Source organism: Pristis pectinata, chromosome 35 (assembly GCF_009764475.1).
Source record: "Pristis pectinata isolate sPriPec2 chromosome 35, sPriPec2.1.pri, whole genome shotgun sequence".
Taxonomy (NCBI): Eukaryota; Metazoa; Chordata; class Chondrichthyes; order Rhinopristiformes; family Pristidae; genus Pristis; species Pristis pectinata.
The window spans coordinates 11,572,861-11,596,218 of NC_067439.1; the positions used below are offsets into that span (position 1 = coordinate 11,572,861).

Below are 23,358 nucleotides of genomic sequence, written 5' to 3' on the forward strand. Positions count from 1 at the left end.
ACAGAGCACTGCGGCTTACAGGAGGGAGCTCACTCTGAGAATTTAGGTTTTAGGAAGCTGGATGGGGTCAGGACAAGGTCTGTGATGGGCCAGAAGGGGGTGAGATTATATGATAAGGACTGGTGCAGATATAGGTGGCAAAACTGGTGGAATTTTCCTACTCAGGACAAGAGCAGGAAATGGCATCGATGTAGTTGTCCCTGAGAGTGGCTGCACAATTTGATAGGGTGGTAAAGAAGGCGTAAGGCATGCTTGCCTTTATTGAAGGAGGCACTAAAGTCAAGAGTCAGGAAGTTATGTTGTAGCTTTATAAAAGTCTGTTTAGTCTGCATGTGGAGTATTGCTTTCAATTCTTATACAAGAAAGAACACCATTCGAACAAAAAAAACTCCATTGTAGTGCAAAATGGTCACAGTGTTGCTATACTGAGGTAGTGATTAGGGTTGTGCAAGTTGGTTCAAGAACCGAATGGTTGAAGGGAAGTAGCTGTTCTTGAACCTGGTGGTGTGGGACCTCAGGCTTCTGTACCTCCTGCCCGATGGGAGCTGTGAGAAGATGGCACGGCCCAGATAGTGCGGATCTTTGAGGATAGATATTGCCTTCTTGAGGCAGTGCCTCATGTGGGTACTTTCAGTGGAGTGGAGGGATGTGCCCGTGATGTATTGGGCTGAGTCCACTACTCTCTGCAGCTTATTATGTTCCTGCGCATTCAAATTGACGTACCAGGTCATGATGCAACCGGTCAAGATACTTTCAACAGTACATCTATAAAGGTTTGTTACAGTGTTCGGTGACATGCCGAACCTCCTTAACCTTTGAAGTACGACGGGAATGGGGTAATACATTGAGGTGGATGATGCTGAGAAATGGTGTGTAATGTTGAATGATATTCCCTGAGGAATCTATCTTTGATGACAGATGGCAACTCCTCATGTGGATACTTTCCATGGTGGGGAGGGATGTGCCCATGATGTATTGGCCTCAGAACACTACTTTCCTTTGTATATGTTCAAAGCCATATGTTCCTTTGTAATAGGGGAAAACTATGGTCTTCCCCAGACTTTTGATGAGATGGATTTTTTTGCTTAAGATACATGATCTCATTGAATGATAGAACATGTTCTGGGGGCGAATGGCCTCTGCCTGTTCCTCTGGTTTTATGTTCCGGACAAAAATTTACCCAGTGTTGACCACCTCCAATGTTATTGAGTGGTACCGCAGCAGAATTCTGATGACAGATGTTGTGTCTTTGTTTAGAGTGTCAAGAGCATCTCGCCCGTCAAGAAGACCAAGCAGCTGATGAAGGGAAAGACCCTGAATAAGGAGGAGGCAGCTGTAGAGCTAGACGTGCCAGTGGACGTGGAATTTGCTTTTCCCAAATTCTCCAGGTTTAAAAGACTGAGCATCACCTCTCCCAAAGATGCGGCGGCTTTGAAAGGTGAAGGCACGTTTAGACATCCTGAAGCCGAAGCCGAACTCTCCTTGGGTGAGGGACAAACCAAGGGCAAGAAGAAAAGGCTCAAATTCCCAGGATTCCGCACAAGCGACCCTGGAAAGGTCAAGGTGGAGGTCGGCATGGAACCCACAGAGAAAGTCGCAGTCTCAGTGAAGGACGTGGAGGGGAAGACAAAATTTAAGATGCCTTCGTTTGACCTCACCAAAAAGGGAAAAGCTGAAGCTCCAAGTCCAAAAGGTAAAGAGGAGCTGAAGGATTCCGTGAAAGCGGGAGTGTCGACTGATGGAGAAGCGCCTGAGGGCAAGTTAAAGCTCGGGCTCCCAATGCAAGCGCCAAAGGTCGAAATAGACATTGGATTATCGAAGGCTGAAGTTGATGTCAAAAGCCCATCAGCTGAAGGAGAAGTCAAGGCAAAAGGACCCAGCTTTAAGGTAAAAATGCCCTCATTTGAACTAAAGGGTTCAGAGGGAACGGATGCAAAAGGCAAGGAAGCAGGGGATCAGGTGGAAGGGGCAGAGGCCAAGCTGAAAATGCCTGCTATTGACATTTCTGTACCGAAAATAAAGCAGAGTGAAGAAGATGTGACCATGTCAGGGGTAGAGATTGCTGTGGGCAGCTATAAGGCATTAGGTCTGGAAGGAAAGATGAAAGAACTTGCACAGAAGGTCACGACAATTGACATTTCAGCCCCCAAGGTGCCAGATGTTGACATCTGTCTCCCAAGGGCTGCAGCAGACCTCCCTGTGGTGGGGGCTGGGACTGGGAAGGTCGATGTCCAGACGTCTAAGATCACCATCGAAGGACCGGAAACAAGACTGAAAATGCCCAAGGTATCGCTGCCGGAGTTTGGCATCTCTGCCAAGGGTAAAGAGGGCGCGGTAGAGGCAGTGCCCGCAGCTCCAGATGTTTCGGGCCCTGTGTTAAAGATGCCAAAAGTTGAAGTGTCCGTGCCCAAAGTGAAATTAGATGAAGCCAGGGCTGATGTTTCCCCAGCAACCGCAGAAGCTGGGGTATCTGGGCTGCATGTTTCTAAAGTTAAGATGGACATTAAGGGCCCTCAGCTGGAAGGTCCTGAGGCCAAAATAAAGCTCCCATCAGTGAAAGTGCCAACCATTGACATCGCTGTGCCCAAGGTCACACTCCCAGATGTTCAGTTTCCAATGAGTAAAGCGGAGGTCTCCGGGCCGGCGGATGGGAAGGCACCAAAGGTGCCAGGGGTCGGGGAGCAACCTGACGGGTTCGACCTGAAGCTGAAAATACCGAAAGTGTCACTGCCAAAGTTGTCGGCCGGCGGGAGAGAAGCGGAGGTGAGCGCCAAGGTGGACGCGGACGGAGAGGACACTAAGCTCAAGCATCCCATAATAACCCTGCCCAAGTTTGAAATCGCCGTACCCGGAATGAAACCTGCAGAGGCAGAGACGGGACCTGGGGTGGAGGCTGAGGTCAAAGATTCGGGATTCACCGTGGGCAAACTGCCAAGCGTTAAGATGCCCAGTATTGACATTTCTGCACCCAAGGTGAAGATTCCAGATGTTAACGTTCACCTTCCCTCAGGAAAAGCAGAGGGACTGACTGCTGCAGGTGGCGTCAAGGATCCTAAAGTTGGGGTGGCCAGAACTGGTGACCAACCATCCGAATCGAGCTCAGAAGTGTTCGATTTGCAGTTGAAAATGCCGAAAGTCTCTCTGCCCTCATTTGGGGCATCAGCCAGCGAGAAAGAGGCAAAAGGTGAACCGAGCAGCCCTGAAGTCGGCGCTAAGATGCCCACTATTGACTTGTCAGTGCTCAAGGTCAAAGTACCTGAGGTCGACATCGATGTGCGCCTTCCGAAAGGAAAGGCAGATGCTTCTGAATTGGTCGCTGGAGAGGATGCCAGCGTCAAGTCAACGAAGACCAGTGTAGCCAGCCACATGCCTACAGCTGCCACAGAAGGACCTGATGTCACATTTCAAATCCCAAAGGTATCACTCCCAAAGTTTGATATTTCCCTCAAGAGCAAGGAGACTGGAGCAGACACTGGAATGAAGGCAGCTGAGGAGACAGATGGAGTGAAAAGCCCAGCACTTAAAATGCCCAAATTTGAAGTAGCTCTGCCCAAAATGAGATCAAGTGAAGCGGAGGTGTCTGGCCCAACAACTGAGGCCGATATCAAAAGAGATACAAAGGGGAAAATTGAAGTGGAGAGTGCAGAAGCAAAACTGAAACTGCCTTCAATGAAAATGCCGACAATCGATATGTCGGCTCTTCAGGTTAAGGTCCCAGAAGTTGATATCAACCTACCGTCGGTGAAGTCACCTTTCTCTGCTGAAGAAAATTCCAAAATTGACAGCGGCGGTCATCCTACTGGGGTTAAGATCGAAGGACCCGATGCTAAAGTGAAGATGCCCAAAATATCACTCCCAAAATTTGGCTCCAAGGGTAAGGAGGAGGTGGAGGGAGATGGCAACATGCCAAAAGTTGAGGTGAAAGTGCCCCATGTCGAAGGCAAAGGTAAAGTTCAATCTAAAGGGAAGGATCTTGATTCTGGTGTCAAAGGAGTTGATGCAGATGCAGATATCGATGATGGAAGGTTAAAGGGGAAAGAAGGTAGGTTTAAGATGCCAAAGATCAAGATGCCTACCTTTGGAACTTCCAAAAAATATGAAGAGGACGTCGACATCCCTGGACCAACTGGAAGGACCCCTGAAGTCAAGACCAAAACGGGATCCATGGACTCCGAAGCGGAAGGTTCAGCCGGCAAGCTGAAGATGCCCAAAGTGCAGATGCCCTCGATTGCAATCGCGGTGCCTGAGATCAGGAGGCCAGGAGCAGAGGTTGATGTTTCAGAAGCGGACCTGAAAACCTACGGGGGGGAGTTAAAGATTCCAAAAGTGAAAGGTGACGTGGAGGCGGCCGATCCGGAGGGAAAACAGAAGCTCCCGTCAGTGAAAATGCCAGCAATTGACATCTCAGTGCCCAAAGTAAAGGCACCCGAAGTTGACCTCAGTTTCTCCATGCCCAAGATTGACACCACTGTCAGAGGGACTGAGGGCGAGGCCACTTTAATAAGCTCTGAAGCCGACGATGCAGCCTTCAGACTGAAGATGCCCAAGCTGGGATTGCCTAAGTTTGGGGTGTCTGGGTCAAAAGATAAAGAACGAGGGGCTGACATCTCCAGCTCAGGAGTAAGTGGGGATTACCACGCGGATGATGCTGATGGCAAGGGTATGAGCTTCAAAGCTCGAATGCCCAAGGTTGACATTTCCCTCCCCAAAGTTAGACAATCAGATGCTGACATCGATATGGATGCTTCCCTGCTTGAGATTGAAGGACCTGAAGCAGAGGAAAAATTTAAGATGCCTGGTTTTACATTGCCAAAGATCTCGCCACCAAAACTGAAAGCTCCCGAACTTGACATTGACTTAAGTCTCTCCAAAGACAAGAGGCTTTCCAGTGGTTCCTCAGACCCCAAGGTTGACGCTGAGGTGTCAGGGGCTGAATTTAAACTGAAGATGCCTCAGGTGTCCTTGCCGACTTTTGGCTTATCCGCCTCAGGGACTGGAACGAACTCGGATGGCAGCCTCTCCACTGAGAAAGCTCAGCCAAAGGCGAAGGCAGAAGTTAAAACTCAAATGGAGGGCGGAGAGGGACTGGAAGGGCAAGAGGACAAGATAATTGGGGGGAAGATTAAAATGCCCAAGTTTCGAATGACAGCATCAAAAGACAAGGCTGTAGAGGACTCAACCGAGGCCACGAAAGCTGATGCCGAAACAGAAGGAGGCAAGTTGAAACTGAAACTACCAAAATTTGGGATCTCATCAAAATCCCCTGAGACGGAAGCTGACCTGGAGATGGAAGGCTCGGACGGAAAGGCCAAAGAATCCAAATTGAAAATGTCCAAGTTTGGCCTTTCTCTGGGCAAAGGCCAGAAAGCAGAGGTTGGAGAGTCTGGGCAGTCAGAGGGAGATTCCCAAGGAGATAAGTTCAAGGTTAAGATTCCGTCTGTTACTATCGCAACCCCAAAGGTGAAAGGGCCAGATGTTGATCTGGACGTCAGTTTCCCAAAAGCCAAGGACACTTCTGTCGACCGTGAAGCCAAAGATGAAACGGGGAAGGGAAGGGAAGCACGGGTGAAAGGCGAAACCCCGGCCCCGGTTACAATCTCCGACGGTTCAGAATCCAGGTTTAAAATGCCCAAGTTGACCATGCCTGATTTTGGGATCCCTGGGAGCAGCAGGAAGGACGAGGACCGAACAGCGAAGGTCAAGGTTTCGGATGTGGTAGTCCGAAGGTCGAAGGGTGAGGTAGATATTGAGGGTCCAGAGGTGGAGTCCGAGGGCAGGCTCCAGATGTTGAAGGTGAACATGCCCAAAGTCGAGATTGGCTTGTCCAGAGACGAATCATCCGCGGGAAAAAAAACCGAGATCAGAGCGGGTCAGAAGCCTGGTGGAGACGCCTTTGGTTCAGAAACAATGTCCACCAAAGTTCCCTTTAAAATGCCCAGCGTGGAGATTTCATCCCTTCACACCAGCGACGTATCTGCCGGGGTAGAGACCAGAAGTGTCGGCATTGAGCTGTCCCCGGCAGAGGGCACAGGGTGTCTTAAGGAGGCTGATCCCAGTGCTCTTGAGCTGAAGATGCCCAAGGTCACTTTGCCCTCCTTTGGATCCTCCAAGGAAAAGGACCAAGAGGCATCTGGAGATAGTAGGAGCTCTGGAGCTAAAATAGACATTAAAGGTCCGCAGGTTCAGGGGGACACGGGAGACGTCCCGGAGGGAATGTTGAGCAAGCTGAAAGATAAAATGTCGAAGGTTGGAGTGGAGCTCCCCAAAGTCACGCAGCAAGAGGAGGTGGGCTTGTCCACTGAGGCAAAGGGTCGGGAGGTCAGACATAAGTCAGAGGTGGGGCTTGAGGGACCGGATGCCGAATTAAAAACCGACAAAACCAGGAGGCAATTGTTCGGCTTTTCTGTGCCAAAACTCAAGAGTCCGGAAGGACACATTGAAACCTCGTCTCCCAAGGCCAGGGACCGCAGCAGGTCTCCGGCTGCGAAGGGGGACCTTGGAGGAATCCCGGCCGAGACCGACAGCGCAGAGGCCAAGCTGAGAGTGTCCAAGGTGAAGAAGCCCAGCTTCGGAATCTCGTGGCCCAAGAGTAAAACGATGGAGTTTAATGGAAATGGAGAGGCGGGTGACTCAACGACTCAAACTCCCCGTAAAAAGGGGACCAGAGCTGAGGAAGTGGATGACCCGGACAGCTTGGATGAAAAGCCGAAAATGAAACTGAAATTGCCAAAGGTTAGTTTCACACCTGTAAAATCGTCCCCTGTTAATATAACGACTGAGTCACCGGGAGTTCACATTAATGGGGACGGTGAAGAGTCCGGAAGCCCAGGGAAGATGAGCAGGATAAAACTTCCAAAAGTAGAGTTCTCCTCGCCTTATCAGAAGGTGAGGGAGAGTGACACCGAATTAAGTCTCCAACTGGTCAAAACGGAGGTGTCCGCCTCCAAAGATGATGGTGGGCTCCGAGCTGATCAATCCTTCGACACCTCCTCTCCCAGAGTGAACAGAGGGGAAGTGAGGGGTTCCAAAATTAAAGCGCCGAAAATAACCTTCTCTGCATTCAAAAAGAAAAACGGCGAAAGAGCGGGGTCCGACGAGGAGACCGAAATGTCGAATCTAGTGACATCGACCGCCAGGACAGAGTTGGTGCTCCTGGATTCAGGAGGGGACGCTGGTCACACTAAGTCTAAAAGCATACTGGGCTTTACTTCAGGGAAGTCCAAAGAGCTGGGAACCTCGTCGGTCACGGGGAAGGAGCCCAAGCCGAAGGGATGCCCAGGGGATGAGTTAGACGGCAAAGACAAGTCGGCGAAATTCAAGCTCCCAAAGTTGGCCCTCAGCGCCAAATCCAACTCCCTGGAATACGAAAACAACATCCACTCGGAGGGGCAGCTGGAGAACGAGGGTGCAACGCGACACTTCAAACTACAGATGCCCAAGGTGGGGTTCACAACGGTCTACCAGGAGGAGCACGCCTCGGAGGAGAAGATCGTGGGGGACATCAGCTCCGTGACTGTGTCAAAGGGCAAAAAACAGGTGAAAACTGGAACTCTGGCCGATAAGTCGACCAGCATTTAAGTGACGCCTAGGAGCAGTGGGAGGAGGGTCAGAGACCGGGCTGGTTTTTGGATGGATCGTGGCTTCCCCCACCCCCTACTTGGGCTCGGGTTTAACAACACTCCAGTGTGTTAGAACATGGGCAGAAGATGGTCTCCGTGTGCCCGAACTGACAGCTGAAACTGGACTGCCCAATACTGTGCCTCCACTAACACGTTACAGGAGAGGTTGTAGAAGCAACTGCTGTGTGACTAACTCTTGTCAGCCACTCCCCTCACAGATACATGCCTCCCATCCCTGCCAGCTCCCAACCCTGCTTAGGTTAGCCATTTGTAGCAATCAAAATATTATGGTCTTAATATGTTAAACGTGGATTAAAAAATACTCGAGTGAGCTTTTATCTAATGAGTGGAAGATACACAGTCGCTTGTTTCTTTTTGGTGGCGGCGAGAGACATCGGTGAGCATCGTCTTGAGGGAGAATTAGACAAGAGGGAGTCCCACACAGCAAGGGAATTGAAGTGATTTTGCAGTGAAACAGGGTGAATGGATCTGGTGAAGTAATTGGAGGTGAATGGATCCTATGAGGTGATGAAGAGTGAATAGATCCCACAAGGTAATTGGGGATGAATGGGTCCCATAGTGATCCATAGGCTGACTGGACACTGTGACTCTGGCCTATTGGGGTGCCTTCACCTTTGCCCATTCCAGTGCTATCTTAAGGCATCCTGTCTCAATGAATTTATTAACTAGTAATGATGCCTTGTCCTAAATGTTGCTGCAGTGAGATCAGTGGGCAGGAGCTGCCAGGAGGGCAGGATTGTGCAGGGAGGGAGGCCAACAAATGCATCCACGTCCACCAATAACAGGGCAACAGTAGGGCTCACAGGAGTTCGTGCGGGACCTGAGTGAGAAAATCGAACATGCTAATGATTCTCGTCTTGTAAAGTTCATCTGACTCCCGCTTTTAGGACATTTTCAGTGTGTGTAAGGTTAGCTTCAAGCTTACTGAGGAAATAGTCAATCCAGAGTAGAGAAGCTTTCTCCTTGAGCTCATTATTGGTCAATGGAGGCCCATCTCTATCAATGCCCCATTCCTACTGCTTCGACACTTGGGACATTGGGACAACCATGGGTGAGCCAAGCAGTGGGTTCCTGTTGTGTTCTGCTGGTGTTACTGAGGATAAATTAAGCGTCAAACTCCTGCTGAACTGTCGGCAAAATCTAACGTGAACTCACCACATTTTTGAAAACACATCGGAGCTTTGGTCGGGGGGCAGAGAAGGTTTACTCTGTTGGTAGTGAAGGAGAGGGATCTGGGTTATGTGGAGAGATTGGAGAAGTTGAGGTATTCCTCTGAGGGGACAGCGGTTAAGGGGGAAACTCCTATAAGTGAGGAGTTAAGACAAGGAGGGAGAAGCCATCTCCTTGGACACCAGAGGTCATAGGTTCAAGTGAGAGGAAAGCAGGTGGTTTCCACAGAAATGTTTATGATCTGGAACACACTTCCAGTGAGGCTGCTGGAACTGGATCCCATAGGAACATTCTAAAGATGAGCAGCCATGTCTTTGAAGAGGAGAAATTTACAATGTTGCAGCAAAATGGGTAGATCGGGGTGAAACAGGACAACGTCGTCAAGGAGCCAATACAGGTATCATTGGTTACTTGTAGGAATCGACAAGTAATTGATAAATACAATACTGCAGATGCTGGAAATCTGAAATAAAAACAGAAAATGCTGGAAATGTGCAGCAAGTCGGGCAGCTTCTGTGGAGAGAGAGCCAGAGTTAACGTATCAGGTCAATGACCTTACATCAGTTAGAAACACAGAACATAGAACAGAACAGTACAGCACAGGAACAGGCCCTTTGGCCCACGATGTTGTGCTGAACTAATTAAGCTAATGATGCCTAATTAAACTAATCCCTTCTGCCTGCACAAGGTCCACATCCCTCCATTCTCTGCACATTCATGTGCTTATCAAAGAGCCTCTTGAACATCTCTATTGTATCTGCCTCCACCACCACCCCTGGCAGTGTGTTCCAGGCACCCACCACTCTCTGTGTAAAAGAAAGCCACCCCACACATCTCTTTTGAAGTTTCCCCTCTCACCTTAAATGGATGCCCTCTGGTATTAGACATTTCCACCCTGGGCGAAAGATACCAGCTGTCTATGCCTCTCATAATCTTATAAACTTCTATCAGGTCTCCCCTCAGCCGCCACTGCTCCAGAGAAAACAACCCAAGTTTGTCCAACCTCTAACATTGACTCTGGTTCTCTCTCCACACTTGCTGCTTGATGGCAGTTTCTGTGTTTATTCCATGATTTTACCTCCTCAGTCCAGCCTACAATGGCAGGTCACAGAACTGGGTGAATTTACAACTGACAGGTTCACAACCCACATCAAGATGTGGTAGTTCAAATGAGGAGCTGAAGGAGTCACTGACAAATTTGTCCTCAGTCACACAGGAACACCAGTAAATAGGAGCGGGAGCCTCCCTTGCAATTCAATATGATCATAGCTGATCAGCCCCTGGCCTTTAGTATCATAACCACTAAATGCAACAAGATAGTACAGGGTGCACGCAGAGTTCCAACAAAGCAATGGAGCCAAATGTCAAAAGCAGAGTTCAACATGTCACATCTGCTGGGTTGTGCATTGAACTCACGTGACCAAGAATGAATTTCTACCCCAAAAACATAAATTCTACGTTTGAATTAAGTCATGCTGGGGTTGACAGCTATAAAATTATTTCATTGTAGGATATGCACAGCTAGAAATGGATTAACTCGTCAAGGCTTGGTGGTGAACAAAGGGTTACATATGTTAGGATAGGTGACAAACAGTGATTTAAATCGGTCAGGGCTGCTGGTGAGTAAAAGTGATCCTATAGACCTCAATCCTACCAGCTTCATAGCAAATTTTAATTCTTAGCTTACTTTGAAACAGTGTTCATGAGCATCACTTCCCAGGAGCCAGATGTTTAGAACTAACAGATACTGGAGTAACGCACTAAAGCAGTTCCTACACTGACTGTCCGGAGAGAATGAAGGATTTACTTTGGAGAACACAGCAACTTGCAGTGTTCTCTCCTGCAAATTCACCGACATTTCTGCTTTTAATACTTTCTGTGCAAAAGAAAATTAACCACTTTTTAAGTATTGGAATTCTTTAAGTGCCTTCTTATAGATATGTTCCAGCCAGTTGCTTAAGAGATATTTAATTCTCCAAGCTTAAATATGTGGCCATTTCCAGATGTGAGTTCATGTTTCCAGATGTGACATCACATTGTTTGTTTTGCTTCAGATGGGAGGAAATGTAGCAGAGGAGGTTATGTCTATAAATTGGTTTACACACACACACACACACACACACACACACACACACACACACACACACACACACACACACACACACACACACACAGAGCTCCGACACCAGCTCCTCCATACACACACACATATACACAAAACCTATCCCACTCTCAGATACCAGCTCCCCACATACCCAGACACACACACACACACTTTCATTTTTCTCTCTCCCATTCTCTCTCTCATTCTCTCTTTTACATCCTCTCCTTCTTTCCCACATTCTCTCTCTCTCTTTCTCTCTCCCCCTTTCTCTCTCCCTCTGTCTCTCCACCACACTCTCCCCCAGTCCCATTATCAAGTGCAGGCTTCCCCATTACTAGTAACACACAGTCCTTTTCACCTGCAGCTCCTACTGGAACACAAGAGTTGGAGCCAGCAGGTATTTGTAATCTGGCTGCTTTGTTTTCTGTTCTTGTTATTTTACAGATCCTACAATATTGCATATGATCACCGCAAGCCATGATATACAATTGTCATCCAATGCTGTGCCAATTTCATTATAATTTTCAATGCTCGGACACTGTACACATTCTTTCATTAACAACATTTTTTTTACTTTAGATTCACCTTCATATCGCCAGACATGACTACAGACATCTTTATGTTTATTTCCCCATGCTAGTAACAGTTTTGAAAATAAGCTACTTAATAAAATCTTGAGTTGAGAAGGCAGCTGTGTCGATATGACTGTGGAGAATTAAATATCTCTTGATCCCATCTTCTGGGATACTTTTGAATTTGTGATTGTAACATGTAAGCTTTGTGTGGAATATATTTTTAATGAATAACTTTAACCATGGATGGTAATAAAGATGACAGAATGCTCACATAATTCCTGCAGCGTCTGGTTATATCCGCTGGGACACAGGGCTCTTGGTGGCTAACACCAAACAATTCAAGGGGGGAACGGTACACAGCTGATGAACGGGAAGAGGTGGCCAGTTCTGCTCACACGCCTGTTGGAACTGCGTGCCCTAACATCGCTGAGCCCCCAGTCCCACATATTGTGCTGAAGAAGGCAGAGCCAGTCCACATTGTCCCATTGGATTGGGAAGAGTGCAGACTTGCTCCTCTGCCACAAGAATAAATTTCCTCTGACTTACTCAATCAGAGCACCTCATAATATCGAAAACTTCTATTAAATCGCCCCTTAACTTTCTCTCCTTTTTGCGGAAAGGCCTGAGTCATAGAGTAATACAGGCCCTTCGGCCCAACTAGTCCATGCCAACCATCGTGCCCACCAAGCAGTCCCATTTGTCCGCGTTTGACCCTTCTGTCTGTGTACTTATCCAAGTGTCTTTTAAATGTTGTTATTGTACCTGCCTCAACCACTTCCTCTGGCAGCTCGTTCCATGTACGCACCACCCTCTGCGTGAAGAAGTTGCCCCTCAGGTCCCTTTCAAATCTTTCACCTCTCACCTTAAATCTATGCCCTCTCATTTTTAGTTTCCCCTGCCTGGGAAAAAGATCATGTGCGTTCACCCTATCTATACCCCTCATGATTTTATAGACTTCTATAAGGTCACCCGTCAAACTCCTACATTCCAAGGACTAAAGTCCTAGATGCCCAACCTCTCCCCTATAACTCAGGCCCTCGAGTCCTGTCAGCATCCTTGTAAATCTTCCCTGCACTCTTTCCAGTTTAACGACATCTTTCCTATAACAGGGTGACCAAAACTGTACACAGTGCTCCAAGTACGTTCCCACCAATGACTTGTACAACTGCAACATAATGTTCCAACTCCTATACTCAGTGCCCTGACTGATGAAGGCCAGTGTGCCACATGCCTTCTTCACCACCCTGTCTACCTGCTACGCCACTTTCAGCTAACAATGTACTTGTGGTCCTAGGCCCTTCCGTTCCACGACACTCCTCAGGGCCTAACCATTCACTGTATAAGCCCTACTCTGGTTTGACTTCCCCAAACCATAGAAAGCATCCTATCTGGATGCATCATGGCTTGGTACGGCGACTGCTCTGCCCAGGACCACAAGAAACTGCGGAGAGTTGTGGACAAGGCCCAGCGTGTCATGGAAACCAGCCTCCCCTCCTTGGACTCTGTCTTTACCTCTCGCTGCCTTGGCGAAGCAGCCGGCATAATCAAAGACCCCACCCACCTGGGTCATTCTCTCTTCTCTCCTCTTCCATCAGGTAGAAGATACAGGAGCCTGAGGGCACGTACCACCAGAATTAAGGACAGCTTCTACCTCACTGTGATAAGACTATTGAACGGTTCCCTTATACAACGAGATGGACTCTGACCTCACGATCTACCTTGTTGTGACCTTGCACTTTATTGCACTGCACTTTCTCTGTAGCTGTGACACTTTGTTCTGTTATTGTTTTTACCTGTACTACATCAATGCACTCTGTACTAACTCAATGTAACTGCACTGTGTAATGAATTGACCTGTACGATCGGTATGCAAGACGAGTTTTTCACTGTACCTCGGTACAAGTGACAATAATAAACCAATACCAATACCAAAATGCAACACTTTGCACTAATCCAAATTGAAAGCCATTTGCCAATGCTCAGCCCACTTACCCAGCTGATCAAGATCCCCCTACAGTTTTTGACAACCTTCACGGTCTACAATGCCACCTACTTTAGTATCATTTGCAGACTTACTAACACCATGCCTTGTGCATTTACATCCAAGTTGCTTATATAAATAACAAACAACATAGGTCCCAGCACCGACCCCTGCGGCACACTGTGAGACGCGAGACCCAATCACATATTCAACATCACAGAGCATTGACTCCTACGTTGATTCACATCCTGCTTCAGATTTGCCCGTTGCTGTCTAAATCATCCTCAAGCCTCTATGTATCCTCCTCACAGCTCACACCCCCACCCAATTTTGTGCTGTCAGTAAACTTAGAACTATTGCATTCGGTTCCCTCATCCAAGTCACTGATGTATATGGAGAATGACTGAGTACCAAGCACCGATCCCTGAGGCACCCCAACCTTCACTGCCTGCTCCCTGAGAAAGTCCCAATGCAGGAGGAGGAAGACAACGGACAGTTTAGTGTCTAGTTCCAAGGGACGGCCTACCATGTCTTCTGGACTGCATGCACAACGTGGTGCCATGCCTGTCAGGGGGTGGGGCTGGTTTGGAAGAACTCCTGGCCACAAATTCCACCTTGGCAGCCCAGAGAGTTACTGCTGCTTCTCCCCATTGCCCCACGCCAGGAGAAGTGGGTGCAGGGCTTGGGCCAGAGGTTGGCAAGGAGGGGGATCTGTTGGGGCAAGAAGGAAGGCACTGAGGAAGATAAAACACCTCAAGGACCCCAATCCGAGCCTGAGGCTATGCCTGAGGGAACTGGGTGGAGGAGACAGAGACCTTCCCCTGATGGAGTTCCTCAGGGAAGAAAAGCAGGAGGTGTCCCTCCTTTGAGGTGGAGGGAAGTCCTGAGGAACAGAGGCCATTTGTTGGGGCTGGGGTGGTGGGGGTGATGTTGGCTTCTGGGGTGGGTTCCTGACCTTCTCCCATCATCACTGTGAGCCCTGGAGAGGTGTACGCTGTCCCACAGGAAAAGGGAGGAACAGGGATTCCCTGTAGGACCAACTCCTCCCAGAGCTACCTGGCTCCTGCAATGCCAAGGAAGGTTCTACGTGGGCAACCTCCGTTCAGTTTCCACCAGGCTGGCGTCTTGTTGGAGCTGACTTTTCAACCAGAGATCTTGGTGATCAGCGAACTTGTGCCAGGCCACTTGCTGTGCATCTAGGCAGCGAGCTGTTCGTAGAACCATAGAACACTACAGCACAGAAAACAGGCCATTTGGCCCTTCTAGTCTGTGCTGAAACTTTATTCCGCGAGTCCCATTGACCTGCACCCAGTCCATAACCCTCCAGACCTCTCCCATCCATGTATCTATCCAATTTATTCTTAAAACTTAAGAGTGAGCCTGCATTTACCACGTCAGATGGCAGCTCATTCCACACTCCCACCACTCTCTGAGTGAAGAAGTTCCCCCTAGTGTTCCCCCTAACCTTTTCCCCTTTCACACTAAAGCCATGTCCTCTCGTACTTATCTCTCCCAATCTAGGTGGAAAGAGCCTACTTGCATTTATTCTGTCTATACCCCTCATAATTTTGTAAACCCCTATCAAATCTCCCCTCATTCTTCTGCGCTCCAAGCAATAAAGTCCTAACCTGTTCAATCTTGCCCTGTAACTCAACTCCTGAAGACCCGGCAACATTCTAGTAAATCTTCTCTGCACTCTTTCAATCTTACTGATATCCTTCCTATAGTTAGGTGACCAGAACTGCACACAATACTCCAAATTTGGCCACACCAATGTCTCATACAACCTCACCATAACATCCCAACTCCTATACTCAATACTTTGATTTATGAATGCCAGGATGCCAAAAGCCTTCTTTACAACCCTGTCTACCTGTGACGCCACTTTCAGGGAATTATGTATCTGAACTCCCAGATTCCTTTGGTCCTCTTTCAAGAAGTGTCTGCTCTCTTGAGCTCCATCGATAATGGTGAGTAAATCTTCCTCAGCGGGGATTTCAACCATACCATTGAAGAGGGAATCGCTCCAGTCCCCATCGTGGTCAAGGATGGGTGGAGAAGCACCTTCACCTGGAGGTCTAGAGGAGGCTCTTCAATCATAGGCGTCGTCTCCTGAGTCTCGGTGGCCTCCAAGCAGTCAGTGCCATCCACGGACCACCATCTGGTGAGGGTAGAAATCACTCCTTGGCGCACGTGGGTGGGGTTCATGGTTTGGCACCCAGCTGCTGGAGGATGGGTGATCCCAGGATTTGTTCTGATGGTTCTGTCAGAGGACCTCCCCACCCTCAGGCTATGGTGGGACGTGGGCAAGATTCACATCCGTTGTTGCTGTCAGGAGTACTCAAAGTGGTCGATCAAGAGGAGCAGTCCGAGATCAGATGGCTTGAGATGGAGGTTCTTGACTTGGCAGACATACAAAGAATGCAAGGAGGGACTCACATCTCGTGAGATCCCAAGGTGTGTATGTGAGGTCATGGATCGACATCTTTTCTAATTGTGACTACGTTCACCCTTCTTGTCACTGTGGGATGGTCTGTAAGCAGCTGGTGGATCTGCTGGCCAAGGGCAGTTCTTCTGCCATGGAAATAGTTGGGTTGCTCCGTTTACAGCACTCTGTTCCCTCTGGATCCATTGGTGAGGGTGTGCACAGTTATGTGGGAGAACCTGTACATAGACCTTCCTCCCAGATGACGTATTTTTTCCGCTGGGACACAGGCGTCAGGACGACACGCAGCTCCTGTTGACTGACATCTTTCACCAGGACCCTTTCCGAGTCTGGGACGGTCGCTTCTCATCAGAATCAGGTTTATTATCACTGGCATACGTCGTGAGATTTGTTGTTTTGCAGCAGCCGTATGGTACAAGGCATAAAAATTACTGTAAGTTACAAAATTAATAAATAGTGCAAAAGAGGAATAACGAGGTAGTGTTCATGGGTTCATGGACCGTTCAGAACAGCCCCTGAGGCACCGGCCTCAGCTCCTCTTGGCAGGTGTTTTCCAGGACCCTTTCAGGGTCTGGGACATGGTCACTTCTTGTCAGAGAATGCCCCCACCACCAGGGAAAGGGTTTCAGCCCCACTTTGAGTACTTGAAGGGGTTGCTCCTCAGGTTCTGCCTGCACTTCAGCCCCAGATCTTTAGGCACCCAGTGAGGAGGGAGGTGTGTCGGTCGGGGGACCTCCTCATCCGTCTGCTCAAGGTCCTGGTCAAGGTGGCCATTCACAGGTCAAGGCTGAGGGCCATCAAGGCAGCCTCCAGCCAATGAGCTCCTCTACTGTGGTTATGTCTGTGCCCAGGGAGAGGAAGCAAGCACTGTCCGCTGGCTCATAGAACATAGAACATAGAACATAGAACAGTACAGCATAGGAACAGGCCCTTCTGCCCACGATGTTGTGCCGAACTAATTAAACTAATGACACCGAACCCCTTCTGCCTACACAATGTCCACATCCCTCCATTCTCTGCACATTCATGTGCCTATCTAAGAGCCTCTTAAACCCCTCTATCGTATCTGCCTCCACCATCACCCCTGGCAGCACATTCCAGGCACCCACCACTTTCTGTGTGAAAAACCTGCCCTGCACATCTCCTTCGAACTTCCCCCCTCTCACTTTAAATGCATGCCCTCTTGTATTAGACATTTCAACCCTGGGAAAAAGATACCAGTTGTCTATTCTATCTATGCCTCTCATAATCTTATAAACTTCTGTCAGGTCTCCCCACAGCCTCCGTCGCTCCAGAGAAAACAACCCAAGTTTGTCCAACCTCTCCTTACAGCTCATACCCTCTAACCCAGGCAGCATCCTGGTGAACCTCTTCCACACCCTCTCCAAAGCTTTCACATCCTTCCTGTAACGGGGCGACCAGAACTGAATGCAATACTCCAGATGCGGCCGAACCAGAGTTTTATAAAGCTGCAACATAACTTCCTGACTCTTGAACTCGCTGCCTTGACTAATAAAGGCCAGCATGCCACACACCTTCCTTACCACCCTATTGACTTGTCCGGCCATTTTTAGGGAGCTACAGACTTGGACCCCAAGATCCCTCTATACATCAACGCTGTTAAGGGTCCTGCCATTAACTCTGTACTGTCCCTTTACATTTGATCTCCCAAAGTGCAACACCTCACACCCAAATTAAACTCCATCTGTCATTTCTCTGCCCATATCTGCAACTGATCTATATCCCACTGTATCCTTTGGCAATCATCTACATGATCCTCAACACCACCAATCTTTATATCATCTGCAAACTAACGAACCCACCCATCCACATTTTCATCCAAGTCATTTATATATATCACAAGCTAGCTGAACAGAGATGTTCTGGGACCAGTGGGCCCTTCAGGGGTTAGAGGACAACCTGGTCAGCAATTTCAGTTAACTGTTTAGTTGTGGATGCTTTAATGAAAATCGGCTCACCTCACCAGCAACGTTACTTGTGTCAGCCCCAGGATTTACCGTCAGGACTCCCACTCCCGCTATGTGAACCACCATCAGCTCGACATATGTCGCCAACACGTCAGACAGTGATGGCCCTTATTGCAGTTGAAGCAGAGAAGGCAGATCTGAGGCCTAAGCAGCTTGGGGTTCATCGGCTGATGAGAGAAAGAGGTGATGGTGCTTGGTATCAGTATGAAACATTGGATAAAAATTTGATTGATAATTCTCCAAAGTCAAGCCCGGATTACCAAGTGAACAAAGGTTGCTGAATAATAATATTTACCAATACCAAGAACGTATGGAAAAAATTGTTTAAGAAATTATTATTTCTTATCATCATCATTATTTTGACAAATAAAATTCCTTATTCCAATCAAAAAAAAATGTCAGACAGTTCACCAAAGACTGCAGCTCTGTCAGGTAGGTCTAAGTTATGATTGGAGAAGGACTGTCACTTGATTTAGCATGGAAAGGAACTCGGTGGTGTCCAAAACAATATTCAGCTCTGACAACAAAATACAGAACATAGAACAGCACAGCCCAGGAACAGGCCCTTCAGCCCATCACATCTGAGCTGACCACAATGCCAAACTAAACTAATGTCTTCTGCCTGCACATGGTCCATATCCCTCCATCCCTGCATATTCTGCTGTCTAAATGCCTCTAAAATGCCTCTGTCCTGTCTGCTTCCACCACCACCCCTAGCAGCACGTTCCAGGCACCCACCGCTCTCAGTGAAAAAACATGCCCTGCAGTCTCCTTTAGATTTTTCCCTTCTCACCCTAAAGCTATGCCCTCTAGTTTTGACCTTCCTACCCTGGGAAGAAGATTCTGACTGTCTCCCCTATCTCTGCCTCTCATAATTTTATAAACTTCTATCAGGTCTCCCTTCAGCCTCTGACGCTCCACAGAAAACAATCCAAGTAAGAAATCCAACATCTCTACTTCCTTGGAAGGCTAAGGAAATTCGGCATGTCCCCAATAACTCTTACCAATCTTTACAGATGCACCATAGAAAGCATCCTATCCGGATACATCACAGCTTGGTATGGCAACTGCTCTGCCCAAGACCGCAAGAAACTGCAGGGAGTTATGAACACAGCCCAGTCCATCACGCAAACCAACCTCCCATTCGTTTACTCCGTCTACACTCCCCGATGCCTCAGGAAAGCAGCCAATATCATCGAGGACCCCTCCCACCCTGGTCATTCTCTCTTCTCCCCCTTCCCATCAGGGAGAAAAACATGTGCCATCAGGCTCAAGGACAGCTTCTATCCTGTTGTTACATTAGGGACATTTAAGAGACTCTTAGACACATGAATGATAGAAAAATAGGGTGCTATGTGGGAGGGAAGGGTTAGATAGATCTTAGAGCAGGATAAAATGTCGGCACAACATTATGGGCTGAAGGGCCTGTACTGTACTGTAGATCTCTATGTTCTATGTTATAATAAGACTCCTGAACAAACCTCTCATACGCTAAAAGATAAACTCTTGTTCTTCCAGTCTCCCTTGTCGTGGCCCTTGCACTTTATTTGTCCACCTGCACTGCATTTTCTCTGTAACTGTAACACTATATTCTGCATTCTGTTTTCCTTTGTGCTGCCTTGATGTGCTTATATATGCATGTTCTGTCTGAATGACACGTAACACAAAAATGTCTCACTGTATCTCAGTACATCCGACAATATTAAACCAATACCAATACCCAGTGTAGGTAAGTGACATGTGGGAGAAACAAACTTTGTATGATGTTCGAAATTTGTAAGTAAAAAATTCAATACAGGGCAAAGCATCCTGAGATCTTGCTGATGTGTGCCTGCAGGGAGGGATATACAGTATGTATCGTACAGAGGGCAAATCATCCTGAGATCTTGCTGATGTGTGCCTGCAGGGAGGGATATACAGTATGTATCATACAGAGGGCAAATCATCCTAAGATCTTGCTGATGTGTGCCTGCCCTCTGTACGATACATACTATATATCTCCCTCCCTGCATGGGGACAGACAGTGGTGAGAGTGTCTGCCTCAAACAAGCAGGGAATGAGCGAGTGGGCTTGTTTTATATTTTAAAACTATAATTTATTCATAAAAAATGCAGTAAATACAATTGGTACACATCTTACCCCACATGCGTTGTCCCATCAATTCAATGCATTCTCCAGCAATGTGTCAACAACAGTCATGTTTCCTCCTTAAACAATGAATCCCTGAAATGTCTGAGAGGCTGTTACACAGGTTGCTACCCCTCAGTGTCCAGTGACAGTGGGGCTCCAGGCTGCACTGAGCTTCCGCACACCCCTCAGTACGTCCTCTTGCACCAGTTGATAGCATTCGCCTATGGACATCTCCTTACACTGGAACAACAAACAATCTGCTTGAGGAACTCTCAGGGGGGAAAGTTTAAGGGAAGTGTGCGGGCTAAGTTTTTTACACAGCGAGTGGTAGGTTCCTGGAACGGGCTGCCAAGGGGTGGTGAAGGGAGCAGGTACAATAGTGACATTTAAGAGGCTTTTAGATAGACACAAGAATATGCAGAGAATGGAGGGACATGGATCAGAAGATCAATTTGGCATCATGTTCGGCACAAACATCATGGGCCATCTCTGTACTGTTCTATGTTCTAACTCAGTGGGTTGAGCATCTGTGGGGAGGAAGGAATTGTCGTTGCTTGGGGTATCAGGACTGGGAGTGGAGTGGGGAGATGGCCGGTATAAAGAGGAGAGGGGGATGGTGACACAGGGGCCAGAGGTGATTGGTGGACCGAGGGAGGGCGAAGGATGATGGGCAGCTGGAGCCAGATAGGGGAGGGGGAGGGGTGGAATTGGGAGACAGAGGCATAGTATAAAGACAGATGGATAGTATAAAGAGGAGAGGGGGAGCAGTAAGAGTTACACTGGAAGAACAACATGTTTCAGGCAGGCCAAAGATCCTTCCTGCACAGCCAGAGTCTCACCCCCACCACACACTGGCCTCGAGATGGCTGCGGTGCAGATGAGATGATCGGCCACTCCTCGTGGACTGTGTGTTTACCAAGGAAGTTTGGAAAAGGACACAGCGGTTCCTTGTCAACGTCCACCCCCAGCAGCTGTGTAACACAGGACTCTGTGATCCAGGAACTGTTCCCAGGGATGTGTACTGAGACAAACCTCATCATCATCTCAGTAAGAGACACGCCCTGGGGCAAATCCACTCTCATGCTCCTGGTATCCAAGAGAAGATAGTTAGGGGCAAAAAACAATCTGCCAGAGGAACTCAGAGGGTCGAGCAGCATCCGTGGTGAGAAAGGAATTGTCGACATTTCGGGTCACCCGAAACATCGACAATTCCTCTCTCCCCATAGATGCTGCTCGACCCACTGAGTTTCTCCAGCGGATTGCTTGTAGCTCCAGATTCCAGCATCTGCGGTCTCTTAAGTCTCTGAGGTAGTTAGGGGACTCAGATGGAAGGTGTAGTTTTGGGATGATGAGGTCAGGAAGAAGTCACAGCGATGTCAAGGTGGGTGGGGTCAGTGTTCCGGCACACTGTCTCCTCATTGTTTTCCTGAATCCTGCTCAGGTCCTCGGGAGCCTCGGGACAATAGTGTTTATCATTGTTTATCTTGGCTCCCACACGATCCTGTCTCCAGTGCATTTACTGTGGGGAATTCAACCATCAGTGTGGCTGGTTCTATAACCACAGGAGGTCTCCTTTCCGTGTATAAATAGTTCAGGAAAGATCAATGTTGATTTGACCCCCAACCCCTTCCACCCCCCCCCCCCCCCAGCAAAACCTCCCTGCGTTGGATGTGGGGGATGACATCCTCGGGACTGGGCAGCAAGCAACGTGTCTCCGTCCATAAATCCTCCCTTATCTCCTCCTGACTGACACACAATAAATGCACACAGGGGAAAGGTCACTTCCGTGGGTCATTATTTCTGTGTCTCTCTGAGGAAGAGTCAGATGCTGAGTTTCCAGACTGGGACTTGCCTTTTACTCAAAGGCTGGCGTGGTGTCGTCAGTGGGGCTAGGAGGACAGTGTTGCTAAAATCAGCACATTGTTCCAAAATTCAACGGTCCAAGCGTGGATATTCCATAATTATTGGTTTGATGGCTCAACAAATGTAAAGAAAGACACTCATTGTATTGTACTTCCAGTGTATATTTTTATAAAACATAGTTTTGAAATTAAAAAATGCATATCCCATAGAGAGATACAGAACAGAAACAGGATCTTCAGCCCATCGAGTCCATGCTATCCAGCAACCACCCATTTACACCAATCCTATATTAATGTCATTTTTTATTCTCCTCACATTTTCATCAGCTCCCGCCAGATTCTACCACTCATCCACACGCTAGGGGCAATTTACAGCGGCCAGTTAACCTGTTGACCTGCATGTCTGTGGGATGTGGGAGGAAACCGGAGCACTCGGGGAGGAAATCTACACGGTCACAGGGAGAACGCACAAACTTCACACAGACAGCACCAGAGGTCGGGATCGAACCCGGGTCTCTGGCAGTGTGAGGCAGCAGCTCTACCAGCTCTGTCAATGTGCCACCCACAATCTCTGCATGGTTGAATTCCTGTGGTTATGTCTCCCTGTTGCCACCTGGTGATGCCAAGATGTGCTGTGTACTGCGGACTTCCAGCTCTCTGCAGTCCAGCACACCTCTCTGAAGGATAAGGAATGAGTCAATTCCGAGCAATAAGCTCCCAGAAATCTGACCAGTGAGGTCTGGGAAGACTAGAGGTTGGAAATATCCATCTGTGCAGTGCTCAGAGACTCCACTGTGCATGGGGGAGCATTTGAGTACAAAACTGGGCGTCCAAAGTCATGACACAAGCCCCCCTCCCTCCCCAGAATCCTCCCCTCCTGCTCACTTTGTAAACAGGATCCTCCCCTCCCATTTATTCATTCAGAAGAGTCTCTACCCCCTCCTCTCCTGCTCCCTCACACACAGGAGATTCTTCCTCGCCCTCCACCCCATCACCCCCAACCCACTCCCTCCACGTGCAGGAGTCATTTCTTATCACTGCCAACCCCAAACCCTCACACCCAGGAGGTCACACTGCGCTCCCGACTGCAGAGGTCAAACCCATCTGAAAGTTAGGAGTCTCCCCCCCCCAACTCCAAACTGACCCCGTCCAAATGGGTGTGAGTGCAGAGACCTCCAGCAGCCCCCTGGATAAGTCTGGCCCATTGGAGGGTAAGGTTTCACCCCACGAAAGCTCTCTTGAAAGGGGAAACCCTCCCATCCGCCACCCATTCCATAGGCGGGTGAGTCATCCATATCAAACCAGGATATCATAGCTTGTCCAACCGGACAGCGTGAGCTGTGATTTCTCTAACTTCCGGTAACCCACCCTCCTCACCTGGATCCACCTATCACCCGCCAGCTCTTTCTCCACCCCTTCTCCCCCACCTTTTTATACTGGCTATCTCCCCTCTTTCCTTCCA

The 23,358-nt window shown here is 48.5% G+C and overlaps 1 protein-coding gene across 3 annotated transcripts in view; it reads left to right on the plus strand.

Annotated features, from left to right (window-relative positions):
* LOC127586411 (neuroblast differentiation-associated protein AHNAK-like) overlaps positions 1-11,743 on the plus strand; it is a 67,633-nt gene extending 55,890 nt beyond the window's left edge. For all 3 annotated transcript variants that reach the window (XM_052044351.1, XM_052044353.1, XM_052044352.1), the window contains one exon: positions 1,258-11,743. In XM_052044351.1, the coding sequence (XP_051900311.1) occupies positions 1,258-7,578 (6,321 nt within the window). In that variant the 3' untranslated portion in view covers positions 7,579-11,743. The remainder of the gene's footprint in view (positions 1-1,257) is intronic.
* Positions 11,744-23,358: the final 11,615 nt, after the last annotated feature.